This window comes from Myotis myotis, unplaced genomic scaffold (assembly GCF_014108235.1).
Source record: "Myotis myotis isolate mMyoMyo1 unplaced genomic scaffold, mMyoMyo1.p scaffold_m19_p_3, whole genome shotgun sequence".
NCBI classification, from domain to species: domain Eukaryota; kingdom Metazoa; phylum Chordata; class Mammalia; order Chiroptera; family Vespertilionidae; genus Myotis; species Myotis myotis.
In genome coordinates, this window is record NW_023416335.1 from 178,218,872 (window position 1) to 178,234,756 (window position 15,885).

General features: G+C 37.6%; 1 protein-coding gene across 7 annotated transcripts in view; it reads left to right on the forward strand.

The window, feature by feature from the left end:
• ITPR2 (inositol 1,4,5-trisphosphate receptor type 2) overlaps positions 1-15,885 on the forward strand; it is a 421,971-nt gene that overhangs the window by 116,972 nt on the left and 289,114 nt on the right. For 6 of the 7 annotated variants that reach the window (XM_036302046.1, XM_036302048.1, XM_036302047.1 and 3 more), the window contains exons 12-18: positions 853-952; positions 1,478-1,638; positions 8,031-8,172; positions 10,674-10,835; positions 14,352-14,524; positions 15,463-15,582; positions 15,697-15,882. In XM_036302046.1, the coding sequence (XP_036157939.1) occupies positions 853-952; positions 1,478-1,638; positions 8,031-8,172; positions 10,674-10,835; positions 14,352-14,524; positions 15,463-15,582; positions 15,697-15,882 (1,044 nt within the window). Of the gene's footprint in view, positions 1-852; positions 953-1,477; positions 1,639-8,030; positions 8,173-10,673; positions 10,836-14,351; positions 14,525-15,462; positions 15,583-15,696; positions 15,883-15,885 lie in introns of those variants that run through there. The other variant, XM_036302053.1, reaches the window with a different exon arrangement.

The following is a 15,885-nucleotide window of genomic DNA, read 5'->3' on the forward strand; positions in this document are numbered from 1 at the left end:
GCACTACAGCTCATGTCTGAATGAAGCTTATCTAACAGGAGTATTTTCTCCTAAAGGCACAGCACAGCCTTGCTCTTGGGTATAGTAAACCGCACCGTGTTTGGGAACTGTTTAAAACAAGTGTGGAATCCATGAATAATGAGATCAACGGTGTATACTTTTACATGCAGATGGTTAAACTACAGAAAAGACTACTGTCCTAGCCAGTTTGGCTCAGTGGATAGAGTGTTGGCCTGCTGACTGAAGGGTCCTGGGTTTGATTCCGGTCAAGGGCACATACCTTGGTTGCAGGTTTGATCTCTGGTCCTGGTTGTGGCATGTGCAGAAGGCAACCAATCTGATGTGTCTCACATTGATGTTTCTCTCTCTCTGACTTTCCCTCTCCCTTCACTTTTCCTAAAATCAATAGAAAAATATCCTCAAGTGAGGATTAACCCCCCCCCCCCCCCAAAAAAAAAGGACTGCTGTCAGCAGTTTTAACTGAGTTGGTTACTTGATCAGTGCTTGTCACATTAGCATCTATCAGAATTTCATGGAGCGCCTGTTAAAATACTCATTGTTGGGCCTTACCCTCTGAGTTCCTGAGTCAGTGGATGAGGATGAAGCCTCAGAATTTGCATTTCTAACAAGTTCTCAGTTGATTCTGATACTGCTGGTCACACTTAGGTAATAATACTGCATGCATTGAAAGAGTCTATAGTTCAGAAATTTTCCTTCGACCTGACTGATCAATACTTGAGTCAATTACTACTCTAAAATATATCTGTATTCATATTGTGTATGAAATTGTTAAATATGTTAATATGTAAGTGGGTTAACTTTATATTGTGTTTTATATTATTTTGCTTTTAGGAACTCCTACGTTCGGTTAAGACATTTATGTACCAACACATGGGTCACCAGCACTAGTATCCCTATAGACACAGATGAAGAGAGGCCTGTTATGTTGAAGGTAAATGTTCCTGAAAATGGTTTGATTTTCAGCCAAATGTTGTGTGAATAGGATTAAGGGGTGACTGACATATTTCTTTCAACCCATCCTCACCCGTATTAGAGAGTATTGCAACTCATTTCATCACGCTCTCGTGTCTGCCAGCTACTTAGGTAGCTGAGCTAAGTGGCTTGGCTTTGGCAGGGCTGTGAGGCTGAGGAGGATGCGGCACAGATACCCAAGGGTGGGGGCAGCCTGGAGAAAGGGGAGAAGATTCCAGGACTGCACTTTCTCTGTTGAAACGGAAGCAAAGAGCAAGTGTGATAGGGATGCGTTTGGGAACAAGGCAGGATGTGGGCATGGACAATCTGTGTTCCTTTTGCCTTTTATAGAAGGTGTTGTGGGTGGGAATTATGTGTTTGCATGATCTACTCCTGTTTTGCATTTCTTAAACCGTACTAAGGCGTATTGGTATTTGAAGTACATTGCATGGTTGTTTAAAAAGAAACAACTCATCTGAATGGACAAAACCCCACCACATTGCAGATTGGAACTTGCCAAACAAAAGAAGATAAAGAAGCATTCGCCATTGTGTCTGTCCCGCTGTCTGAGGTGCGAGACTTAGATTTTGCCAATGACGCAAATAAAGTGCTGGCAACCACGGTTAAAAAGCTGGAAAACGGCACAATAACTCAGAATGAAAGGAGGTTAGTAACTTTTAAAAATGACTCTTAAATCATCAGGACTCAATTGTCCACTCCTGCAGTAAACCTTAGGTGAACACGTGGGTAACCAGTACTAGTTTTCCTATAGACACAGATGAAGAGAGGCCTCTTACGTTGAAGGTAAACGTTCCATTACCACAATGGTATTCTTTTAATAGACACAACTCATATATGCTGTGCTCTATGGGGAGCACCCTAAAGCAATCTTCAGAGTGCGCGCCATAGCAGCACACCTGATTCTGATGAGCAGGTCATGGTGAGTGACTGAAAATGGTGACATTCAAATCTTGTGGAATATTTACTTTTCCCATTTTAGTTTGGCTTGAAAAGAGTTGTTTTTCATTACTCTCTAACATTTCCTTTCCTTTTATTTTTTAAAATAGTTTTTATTGATTTCAGAGAGGAAGGGACAAGGAAAGAGAGATAGAAACATCAATGATGAGAGAGAATCATCGATTGGCTGTGTCCTGCACACACCAACCTGGGCATGTGCCTGGATTGGGAGTCAAATCATGACCTCCTGGTTCATAGGTCAATGCTCAACCACTGAGCCACACTGGCTGGGCTGATCTTTCCTTTTAAATGTTTCATAAGAGATTCACAGTACCTTTTGCTGCACTTGATTTGCGATTTTGGATTTCTAAAGGTTCTAAAAGAAGTATTTTTGTTGTTGTTCTTACTTGTTCAAGATACAGTTCTCTGATCAGATACCACAAAACACACACACACACAAAGAAAACCCACCCAAATATATAATACCAGAAAACGGTCTTCATGGTGTAGCTCTCTGCTCTTATAACTCCCTCAGAGAAACTGGCTCCTTAATTCTTCAACTCTGGTTTTGGAAATAAGTGAGAAAGAGAATGATATTGGTATATGTTAATTATTTTACCCCTACCTCATGTTGGCACTATACATATATTTTATCTAATCCTTCATACATTGGCACTCTCATACACAGCTGGTGTAAGCACTTTGGAAAATAGTTTTGATGGTGACTAGAAAAGTTAAAGAGGCAACACTCCTCTTATAAGTGGAACCATGCGGTGTTTGCTCTTCTGTGACTGGCTTATTTCACTTATAATGTCCTCCAGGTTCACCCATGTTGTCACATGTGACAGGATTTTCTTATTTTTAAAGTTGAGTAATATTCCATTGTATGTATATATTGCATTTTCTTTATCCAGTCATCCATCCATAAACATTGAGGATGTTTTCCTTATCTTGGCCACTGTAAACCATGTTGCACAACAGTCCGACTCTTAGAAACAGAGAGTAGAATGGTGGTTGCCAGTGGCTGGGGGTGGGCAGGGGGCAATGAGGAGATCCTCTCTAGTGGGTATAAAGTGTCATTTATACAAGGTGAATAAGTTCTAGAGATCTGCTGCACAACATTGTGCCTGTAGTTAACAGTACTGCCCTGTGCATGCAAAGATTTATTAGGAGGGTCGGTCCCACTGATTACCACCCGCACATGCACAAAAAAAGCAGCAGACACTCCATGACTCACCAGCTCCCCTCCTAGGCTGAATGATTTTGAACATCTGTCCGAAAGATGCTCCCACACATGTGCACCAGGACACATGTGTAACAAAGTTCAGCCTTATTCTAAATAACCGCAAACTGAAAACCACCCAGCCGCCCGTCACCAGCTGAATAAGTGAGTCCCATCTTGGTAAATATCAGACAATGGAACACAGTATAGCAGTGGAAATAAATGAACTGCGTCTGTGTATACTGTAACAACATGGCTAAAGCTAATAAACCTTGGACTGAATGAGAACCAGACACAAGCTCATTCACTCTAATAGTATTTGTGAAGTTTCAGAACAAGCAAAACTACATTCTTATTTGGGGTGCTTAAGCAATTGGCAGAGCTATAAAGAATTACAAGGAGATAATTGTCACAGAAGTCAGGATGGTATTCACTTTATAGGAGGCTCTTGCAATGTTCCATTTCCTGTTCTAGGTGGTGCCTTTATGGGGCTCGAATTATAAGTATGCCATAATGAAACATGTATGTTTTATGAACTTTTAGAAATATATCTTACAACACAAGATACATTTCCACCCCTGTTAATGGGAAAAAACTCATAAATATGCAGACAAGTGGCATAGCTGTTTCTCAGCTTCCTCTGTTCATACCTGTTTTCCCCCTAACAAAACCGCATTTGACGACCACTAATTGTGCATTCAATTGTACCTCCACTCCTCTGGGGAGAACGAATAAAGGCCAGAAGCTGAAACCACTGCTCCCTTCGCTATAGATGGTTAAATATCAGAACTAAGTTATGACCAGTAAGGGAATCCGATGTGCAGATACTGATACCACTTTTTTATTTGCTTCTTACCTATTAACACTTCCTTTTGATGAATCCATTTTTTAGTCTCTGTTACTCCACATATGCTCAAAGTTTACTCAGTCTCACTTACAAAGTTCCCCTTGCTAGGGATTACAGTGATTCTTGAAGAAAAAAAACACACAAAGATTAGGATTACAAGCATTTACCACTACGGACTGTAACCCTGTGCGAGGTGCTCCTCTTGTTACTGCTGGAGAGAATCTTAACCTCTCAAGGTAATTCTGAGGAAGGTGGAGAATCAGGACTGGGCAGGGATTATGCATTTGTATTCCCCCTGCTTCCTTCTCCACTGTTTTAGAGTGAAAAACATCCTAGTAAAAAGAAGGTCTTGCTTAAGAAATAGGAAGTTGCAATTATTGATCTTAATTTAGTAATTTTAGAAAAAGCCACCTTCCATCAAAATTCATTCAAAGCTGCCTGGCAGAGTTGAATACATTTATATGATTTTTCTCGGTTTTAGAATTCAGTATAAAATTCTTTCTGAAAATACCTCACCACTCTGACATTCTCCCTCTCTGGAGAATGAAGTTATTATTAGATATTCTTTTACTCTAGGAAGAATGATACCAGGTCAAAAGGAAGGTGTTAAAATATTGCAGATTTGTCTCAAAATGCCTGCGTTGTTTGCATTCTCTCTCATCACACCCCCTTTCCTTCACCCTGGCATAGACAGTGGAGGCACAGCTCCCGGGTTGTGCTCCAAGATCCTCAACCTCAGATATTCTTCCGTAGCATTTTCTGATCTCATTCTGCAGAGTTGCACCCAGAGGGAAAATGGAGGGCAGTTGACTTATGTTTAGAGCTGGAAGAAGGGGCACATGCAATCGTAAACCAGAATTTCTGCGCCATGTTTCCACCTCTGAGGATGCAGAAAAAAATACGGGGTTCCTCTGCAGCGTTTATAGTTGAATATTCATTTGTTTCCCATCTTGCTGAGCTGTTGGTGTACGCCAGGCACGGGGCCATGAGGCATGTATGCATGCGGTGGTGAGGCGGTGGTGAACGGCACAGACTGTGGCATGTCTTCAGGCCGTTTCATGGCTCACGGTTGGTCCTGGTGACAGAAGGCCAGCACCCAGAACAGCGGCCGTACAGCATGCACTCCCAGATTAGTAGTCCCGACTGAGAGCTCACGTCTGCCTACAGCAACATCATGCATGTCCCCTTAAACTGTATTTGCCTGATGTCACCATCTCTCCATGAGCTATCTTTTGTTTGGCCTTTGAGTAGATGCTTCTTTTGCGATAGCCATTTATTCCAGATTTCCTGGCCATTTTGTTTTAGTCATGACTCTTTGAGGAGCAGAGAGATGGGTTTTTAAAATCTAATCTTACAGTCTTAATTTGCTCAACTTTGGTACATAATGTGTTAGAATTACTTTGATATCTAATGGTATTTTATTTTGTTTGTTTTTTCCTTTCTTTAATGTAGCTTTTTCTTTGCTCTCCATTTTTTTATTGTTTTCTGTAGATCGATGTTTATATTTTTCTCTCCAGTTTTTCTTTTTCTCTGCTGGTTTAGAAGCCATAGATAATATTTCTATTATTTAGAAATTGCCCTTATGTTCATAGAACATAAAATTTAAACTATTTGTGCAAACATCTTAGCTATATATTCTTTCTTATAAAACTTGAAGATACAGGGTGGGGCAAAAGTAGGCTTACAGTTGTGAGTACATGGAACACAGAGTTTATTCTTATATTCTTATTTATTAATTACTGCATTGTTTTCCATATGAATAACTGTAAACCTGCTTTTGCCCCACCCTGTATTAAATATTTCTTCATTTCATGGGAGAAAAGTACCTCGGAATGCTTTAATTATGCGCTGATATTCTGCCTCCCATCTTTCTTGGAATAGTTGTCTAGAACCATTGTTCTGTGTTTATTCTTTTCATTTAAAAATTTTATTTTATTGTGTCTAGTAATTACAAAAAATAAATATCAAATTATTATGTATCACCTTTTATTTAAAATATTTTTTTTCTTTATTGATTAAGGTATTACAAATGTGTCCCTATCCCTCCATTGTCTCCCCCCCACCCCAGTCCTGCCCTCACCCTCACCCCCTGTTGTCTGCATCCATCACTTATGCTTATATGCATGCATACAAGTCCTTTGGTTGCACTGTAAAGTTTAGCATCTAAATTGTTTTTCAGTTATTTATTATATTTATTAATATACTTAATGTCTTCCTCTGCTTGCCGTTATTTCTTGCATCTCACTTCTCTCTGGGTTTGCTTTTCTTCTTGCTGAAATTCATGCTTTATTCAATGAGGTTATAAATCTTATTAGTTTTTACATATATGAAAATGTCTTTATTTGACCTCTACTCTTAAGTGATATTTTATGCATGGAATGTGAGATTGAAAATTATTCTTCTTTAGTATTTTTTGTTGTTAATCCTCACCAGAGGATTTTTTCCCCCATTGATTTTTTAAAAATATATATTTTTATTGATTTCAAAGAGGAAGGGAGAAGGTGAGAGAGATAGAAACATCAGTGATGAAAGAGAATCGTTGATTGGCTGCCTCCTGCATGCCCCCTACTGGGGATCAAGCCCGCAACCCAGGCATGTGCCCTTGACCGGAATCAAACCTGGGACCCTTCAGTCTGCAGGCCAATGCTCTATCCATGGAGCCAAACCAGTTGGGCCCCCATTGATTTTTAGAGAAAGTGGGAGGGAGGGAAAAGGGAGAGAGAAAGAGAGAGAGAAACATTGATGTGAGAGAGACACGTCGATTGGTTGCCTACCACGCGCACCTCACTGGGCCTGGGGATTGAACCTGCAACCCAGGTCTGTGCCCTTGACCAGGAATCGAACCTACCACCCTTTGATGCTTTGGGGGCGTTGGGGAGGGGCGTGTGCACACACCACTCTAACCACTTACACTGGCAAGGACTTCTTTAGTCTTTTAAAATTATAATTTAATTATTTTCTGTTATCTCTTGTTTCAATTACGGAATCTGCTGTTAATGGAATTGTTATTCTTTATTGGCATTTTCCCCTTACTTTCTGGTAATTTTGTAGATTATTTTCTTTGTTGTAAAACTATTATATCTTCCAGCAAGTCTGGAAAACTTTCAGCCATTTTCCTTCAAATATTGCTTCTTTGTCTTTTTCTCTCATCTCTCTTTTGTAACTCCTATTAAATGCAGGTTGGAGCCTCTTAATTCAGCCTCCTGTCTTTTCCCTTTATTTTTATAATTTGGTTTTAAAAAACTTTCAGTGCTGCTTTATAGATATCTTTTGATACTGTCTTATAAATCACTAATTTTTCTTGCAATGTATGTAGAATAGTTTACCTTCACAAATTAAATTTTTATTTAAATTATTATAATTTTAGTGTTAATGGTTCTTTTGCATATCTGCCTATTCATTGCTCACATCTCACTTTATATGTTGTCTTTTTTTGTATGAATATAATTGCTTTATCTCTTTGAGGATTAGAAACACCTTTAAAAAATTATTTTAAAATTGTTCTTTTTCTTGCTTTTTGTTGGCCTTCTGATTTTTTAGTATGATTGCTTAGTCTGTTTCTATTCTCAGATCATTTCATTTTTCCTATTCTATATATTGGAGAAATTGAAATGTGAGGATTACAAAATGTAGTTTGAGCCAAGAGTAAAAATAGTGATTCGAATTTAGAAATTTAGAAGAATAGCTATGTTTCCTAAAGCAGAACTATTCTTTATTGCTGTTCACTCATGGAAAAGCATCCAGAGTTATTCTCCTATTGACTGACTGTCGTTGGGACTCACATGGCTTTATTTCATAATAGTCATTACAAATACTTGATTGGGGCTGGATGTGGGAGTGGGGACTGGAGCAACTGGAGAAGGGATGTTCTTTTGAAGATTTTGGTCACATTAACTGCATTAAATATTTTGTTGATTAAATAATTTTTATTGTAAAATACTTTGTTTTGCAGTGTTTCAGGTCCTAGTGTTTATTAACTTCTTCCCCCAAATTAGCACTATATGGTAACATTTCCTTTTCATTTTACTGTAGGTTTGTAACCAAATTATTGGAAGACCTTATCTTCTTTGTTGCTGATGTACTTAACAATGGGCAAGAAGTTTTGGATGTGGTTATCACCAAGCCAAACCGAGAGCGTCAAAAATTAATGCGGGAACAAAACATATTGGCACAGGTGAATGTTTTCATGTGCTAAATTTACATATTTTATTTTTTGAATTACACTCTCAAGAAAGTCCTTGGATTAGTTATTTATTGCTGTGTAACAAGTTACCCAAAATCTTGGTGGCTGAAAACATCAGATACATACAATTCCTGTGGATTAGGCATCTAAGAGTGGCTTAGGTGGGCAGTTCTTGCTCAGGATTTACCAGGCTGCAGTCATCTCAAGGCTCAAATGGGAGAGGAATCACTTCCCAGCTCACTTGTATGGGCCTCTCCACAGGGCTGCCTTGAAATAAGCCAGTCAGAGAAAGACACATGATCTCACTCATATGTGGAATCGAAAGGGCAAAATAAACTGATGAACAAAATAGATCCAGAGACCTAGAGACATGGAACAGACTGTTGAATCTCAGAGGGAAGGTGGGGTGGGTGGGTGGAGATCAACCAAAGAACTTGTATGCATAACCCATGGACACAGACAGTGTGGTGAAGGCCTGGGGCAGGCTATAAAGGGTCAATGGGGAAAAAAAAGGGACATCTGTAATACTTTCAACAATAAATATTTTTTTAAAAAAAGAGTTGGCAGCTTGCCTTCCTTAGAACTGAGTGGTCCAAGAAAGATAAAGAGAGGGCACCCAGATGGAAGCCATGGTCTTTTTATAACTTAATCTTAGAAGTAACATCCCATCGGTGCCAGTGCATTGTCCAGGAGACAGGATTCCATAAGGGTATGAATTCCAGGAGTGAGCAATCCCTGGGGGCTGTCTTGGAGGCAGCCTACCACAGCTTTTTACAAAGCTTTACATGGTCAGACTATCTCCAGAAATTGTGTTGGGATAACTTTCTAGGTAGAATGTTCAGGAGAACTTGGAAGCTTCCTTCTTCTTTCTGAATCTTCCATAGGAAAGTAGGGTGATCTGTTCATCAGTTCACAAGTGCTCTATAAGATTTTACCCTGGAAGTTCTTTCTGAAATTGTTTAAAACACAGCAGTAAATTAATTCACTTCCTGATAATATGCACATATGAACATGCCTGCTTTTATGCATTCTTTTTGTTCTGTTAATTGCTATATAAAGTAATGGCCTTCTGTATTCTTTAACTGTGGACTCAAGGAAGATACTTAAATAAAAATCATATTAATATATGTGTGCTATTTGTGAAGCTGGGAAAGGAAAAAAGGAGACATATTGTCAATTAATATTCTGTAGCTGATTGTCTGAAAATATAAAATTAACATTTTTCTTCAAAGATAAGTTGCAAATCTAATGAGACAAAGTCTTTTCTGATAATAGGTTTTGGGGTATGTGTAAAAATATGTCTATTTCAAGGACTTTTAGGGCCTTGAATAATTTATTAATATCTTAACCAACATGTCAAAACTTTATTTCAGTATTATTAGTATAAAATTCAAGGTTAAGTGAATATAGAATTATTGAAGAAACATTAATTCATATTATATTTCATGAACTAAAGGATAATTTTTGTTCATTTTGCTTTCTTGTATTAATGCTCATGCTCTTTCCTAGGTGCTTTAAAAAATTTTTTTATTGATATTTATAAACAGGAAGGGAGAGAGGAAGAGAAAGAGAGAGAGAAAGAGAGAATGAGGGAAAGAGAAACATTGATGTGAGAGAGAACATCAATTGGTTGCTTCTCGCATGCGCCCTGAGTATCAAACCTGCAACGTGTGTGTGTGTGTGTGTGTGTGTGTGTGTGTGTGTGTGTGTGTGCCCTACTGGGAATTGAACCTGCCACCCTCTGGTATACAGGATGATGCTCCAACCAACTGAGCCACACTGGCTAGGGCCTTAGATGCTCTTTTATAAACAATTTACTCATTCTACCAGCTCATCACTAGGTGATCCTATGTCATCTTGCCGCCTAAACGAGTTAAATTCCTCAATGCTTTTTAAATACTTCCCAAGTAGTAACCTTAGAAGAAGAATCTGGGTCACTGGATACCACCAGCTGTCCATGTGGGTCCTTATTTGCTGATAGATTCATTGGTTTGGCCACATCGTTATGTACCAAGAACAATAAATTGTTTTATAAAGAAGTTTAGAAGCAACGTTTGTAGGCAATTTTCTGATGTCAGCTTCAAGTGAAAATAAATGTTTTTTATGTTATTTTGATTAAAGAAAGCTATATAATAGATGTAATTATAAAGCCTATAGAAATCAAACTATATTTTAGTTCATCTGAATATGTTGATGTAACTTAGTACAACCCAACATCTTTATATTTCTTATTTTAATAAAATGTAATATCTAGTCAAAAGTAAGTGTTTTATTTAAATAATGTTTTTGTCATTCAATTTAAGGAATTCTTTTATCAGTATTTTTCTGTTTCTTAATATATTGATCCTATATCCTAAATCTTTTTTTCCCCATCAATATTTCAAAAGTGTTTTTGAATCATTGTGCTTATTAAAAAAATTAAAACACATTGCAAAACATCTGTCTTCATTCATCAGAATAGGTGGTTTTCATTTTGTTTTGTTTTCTGGTAGGTATTTGGGATTCTTAAAGCACCCTTTAAGGAGAAAGCAGGAGAAGGCCCCATGCTGAGACTTGAAGATCTGGGGGACCAAAGATATGCTCCCTACAAGTACATGCTGAGGCTCTGCTACCGTGTGCTGAGGCATTCGCAGCAGGACTACCGGAAAAATCAGGTCAGAGGGCGGCTGGTCACGACCTCTGTTTAACATTTACAGTATGGGCAAGGTTCATTGGTGACTGTTCTAGAACATTTCAAATAGGAATGGAAAATTGCACTTTGCAATGAAATGCGTCATATTGGGAACACACAAAAATGACCTGTATGTATTTTTCAGCTGACATGTGCATTTATTCTTCCATGTAAAATTAGAATTGTTGAGGGAGGATGTCTAAGTTTGTCTGTGTGCATGGTATTAGCTCCTGCTGGGCCAAGGGCATGCAGGATACATCATGTAAAGAGGACTGAGACATTTCTTGGCTTTTTAGGAGCATGTGAGGTATCACATCATTATGTAAAGGCCAAAGACTTCATTGTCTTGTGGGAAAGATATGGCTGTGCATCTGAAATATAAAGGAGAGGCAGAGAGGGGGTGTGAGAGATAAAGCATTGCCGGAATTCAGAAGAGGGATAGCTCAGCTGTGGCTGAGGGAATCCAGGAAGGTTGCTTGGAGAAGGAAGCAGTGGAGTAGGATGAGAATCATTTTCATAAATTGTAAGGGAACAGGCATTTTAGAAAAGACGGATCTATGAAAAGAGAAGGACGGATGTTAGAAAGGGCACTTTTGCCCAAGACATTCCCAACTGCGGAGACAGGGAAGCCAGGTGTATCTAGGGACATAGCTAAAAGTTGTCAACTGCAAGTGACATTTCTTTTACCTCATTTTTATCTTAAAATTATGTAATATTTTGCAATGTGTTCAATAATATACGTTTGGTTGTTTAAAATTATTAGGTAGACTAGTGTCCCATTTTTCTCTTAGCCAGTTTGAGAGATGAGTGTATAATTTAGGAAATGTTACTGGTGAGTTTAGTCCGTGAGGAAGGATGGTGTGAGAGAGGGCTGGTAAGGCAGGTTGGGCTAAGCCATGTGTAGGGCCTAGGACTTCAGGACTAGAAGTTGGAGGTTATTCGGGAAAAGTTAGTGGTATTTATTGAGTGCCAGGCTCAACTCTGAGCACTTTTTATAACTTAACTCAGTACTGAGTTAAGATGAAGAACTGAAGCACAGAGAGTTTAAATAACTTGCTAAAGATTATACAGTTTTAAGACTGAAGACAGTATTCAAACCCAGGCTCTTACTCATCACACTGTTTCCTTTTAGTAATTTGAATGGTTTTTGGCAAGAAAAAAAATTTTGCTCTAAGAAAAATGTGTTAAAATACATTGGTTTTGAAATTCTGTTTAAAGATTAAGAAAAGGTCTAACAAGAATATGTAAAACAGAGATAACTAATATGATAAGGGGCAAGAGTGAGGAAGGCAACTATATAAACAAATCCTTAAATACTTTTTAATTTAATCCTACTTACAAACATCCTTCTTCCCAAGTGAAAATGCTGTCATTGGAATTATTTGTCCCAGCTTCACTGTATTCATTTGACATATCAAGATAAAGGGTTGTCCTTATTTTATTGGGAAAAAAAATTAAGTTCCAGAACATTAAATCTGCTTTTTGTTTTTTTTAGAATATATGACTGTGGATGGACCACCCTTTATCTCTTTTGGGATGTCTTTCAAGATGTAGATCATTGAGCTGACAAAAGAAAACAATTCCCAGCATTCCCTAGAGTTAGATTTTATTTTCCTTCACATTCCGTGCACGTTCCAGTTCAATACCTTTCTCATTTCTGTTGAACTAAGAATGCTTTGTATTAAGCATAGACCAGTTTTCTAATATTTTTAGAACATGATTTTAAAATGTAAGCAGACTTATGTTCTACTTTTTGCATAATTACCTTGTTTCCCTTTATCCGTAGCTATGTTTTATGGAGTCCTCAGAGGGAGTTCTTTTGTGATTTAGCACTAACCCATATTGAGTCTCTGTTTATTTTTATTTATAGGATTTGGCAACATCTCTAATTTCTTTTGATTATTTGTGAACGTCTTGACCTATTTATCAAACATCTTGGAGGTTTGCATCATACTTTAGTATAATTACAATAGTCACAAAAGTGTGTAAATCAATATGTGTCTTTAAAATGATGTACTAACAGAAGACAGTTCCTTTATTTAATTGGCTATCCAACAGAAAGCCATTATTTTGAAAGACCACAAAATTGCTGCCTGAAATATAATTAGATTTGTGCAACCAATATAATTTTTAAGGAATAGATAGGTTCCAATAATAATAATAAAAAAGCAAAACCACTTTCTAATGAATGAATTCTCCCAAATAACAGATACATCCCCAAGGAGAATACCCAGGAAACTGAAGTGACAACGTTTCGATTGTAGGGGGGCGGGGGTAGGCTTACCAATCTTGCTTGTTGTACACAGACTGTGGGAAATGAGCAATAGTGGCTTGGAATATCGGAGAGTTAGTGTGAAGAATAAGGAGCATATTAACTAATGCATGGTTGGCACTCCCCAGTGACTTTCTCTTGCCCTTAGCATAACATCTTTGTCCTTTACTACAGCCACGAAGATCTGCCTCTCCAACCTTAGCTCTTACTTTCTCAACTCGGTTCCGCACTCGAGCTCCAGTGGCCACCCTTTGTTTATAGATCACAAAAAGCTTGGGTTCACTACCACAGAGCCTTCGCACCCGCTACTCCCACAGCCTAGCGGGCTTCTCTTCCCACGTTGCCTCCTTTTTGTCATTTTCATCACCTCAGTATTTTCATCATTTCCATCCTAGCTCAAATGTCACTTCCTTAGCATCTGCTCTCTCTGAAGTTGCCACCTTTCTCCATCCTTTTAGTTGTTTCATTTCACTTATCAACATGTAAAATGATCTTATTTATGAGCTCATTTACCTGCCTTTTTTTCGCACTAGGTGAGAGCTCTATGAAAGCTTATCTATCCTGTATACTGCCTTATGCTGAGTGCCTGGAATGAAGGAGGCTTTTAAGAAACATGATTGGATGAATGGATCAGATCAATTAAGTGATTGATCATGTTATCTTATTTGATAGCTTTTTAAAGGTAAAAAGTAGTAGGAAATGTTATCATTATTTTAAAGAGAAGATTTAATAGGTCATTGTGGCATATTGTACAAAAAGAAAAATCACCTAGGTCTACTGGCATAATTCTCTGTGTAACAGTATAGATCACAGAGTTATTTTGTTTCCATAATTATATTGAAATCATTGCTTATGACTTAATGAGTGTTAGAAGAAGGGCATCTGTTAGGGTGGTGAAATCTTTAGTTGCCATGTCATAAAAATTGTTACTTTAACTAGGTTTATTGTTTTTCTCACTTATTCTTCAAGAGTATAAGCACCCATATTTAAAAGTATTTCTGTGTATATAGTATTTTTGTCAAAATTTAAATTAAGTATATGCTAATATTTTCATTTCCTTCCTTAAAAAGTCCTATTTGTTGAAGAATTATTTACTTGCTTTTCTTTGTACAATAATTTTTAGTGGGTTTTCTATTATGAATAATTGAATCAGTGTTGCTGACCGTAATGGAACCTGTCATTTCTAAGCTGTTTGGCAGTGTATTCTGACAGCCTTTCTTTTTGCAGGAATATATTGCTAAGAATTTCTGTGTCATGCAGTCCCAGATTGGCTATGATATTTTGGCAGAAGATACCATCACAGCTTTGTTGCACAACAACAGAAAACTACTAGAGAAACATATCACAGCAAAAGAAATAGAAACATTCGTCAGTTTACTCAGGAGAAATCGTGAGCCAAGGTTTGAAGTGGTTCATGCAACATTCTTTTCTAGAGGGGATGGTGGCTTTTTGCTGTATTCTTACAACTTTTTAAAGTTAAACTTCTTTTATATCCCTTTTATGGGCAAAACTAGATGAGGCTTATTGCTATAATAATTATGTATGATAAAGAGTTATTGCTTTATAGCAGACCTAAACCCCTTCTAGACATATTTAAATGTAAAAACATATAGTTTTATAGTACTTTAAAGTATATTCATATACATTGTGTCATTTAATTCCTTGCATGTTCTCACGAAGTACACTGGTTGTATATTATTATCCACATTTTAGAGATGAGGAAAAAGAAGACCAGGGAATAGTTTACTCAACAATAGCCCAATAGGAAGGAATAGAATCAGCGGTATATCAAGGGTTTCTGATTCCACCTCAAATTCTCTTTGTATTACACTATGATGCCTTATCTGAGAGAAATGAATGCAGAAAAGCCAAGCCAACTGATAAAATTTTCTTAACTAATTATAATTAGCACAGCCCATAAATGTTAGCAGGTGGAAATGGGCCTCTGATTGCACTTTGATTAAGTGTGTGCTGTGTTCCTGTTTTACTCAGGACAGCATTAGCTTTGATCTGCTTTTGTTTTGATATTCAGTTCTGGGGTTATTTCACTTTAGGGCAGATAAATGATTTTCTAAACGTTGTAAATCAGTGTGCTGCGGGATGAATAAATAGAAGTGAGCTTATGTCCTTTTTAGAAATATTTGTATTAAATACAAGTAATTTGATGTTTAATGTGTTTCTCATGATGTAGTAGCTGAGCAACACGTCGGAAAAATGTGCATGGAAATAATACCAACAAATGGATCTTAAAAGCCACGTTTGTTATGTCCTTAAATTTGTCTTTGTTATGATTTTACAAAATGCCTTTTCTTAATGTTCAATTTAATTTTTTTGCCAGATTTTTGGATTATTTATCAGATCTGTGTGTGTCCAATACCACCGCTATACCTGTAACTCAAGAACTCATCTGCAAATTTATGTTGAGCCCAGGCAATGCAGACATTCTCATTCAAACCAAGTAAGCCCAGATGATGGAGTCATCTTTTTCTGTTTATTATTTATGAGCATTGTAGTTCTTCATCATATTTCTCAGTGAAATTCTTAGTAGATATTGTATGTTGTTAATTTCAAGGCTGGTCTCAATGCAAATGGACAACCCACTGGAGAGCTCCATCCTTTCAGACGACATTGATGATGAAGAGGTTTGGCTCTACTGGATTGACAGCAACAAGGAACCTCATGGCAAAGCTATCAGGCACCTTGCTCAGGAAGCCAAAGAAGGCACCAAAGCTGATTTAGAAGTTCTTACCTATTACCGGTA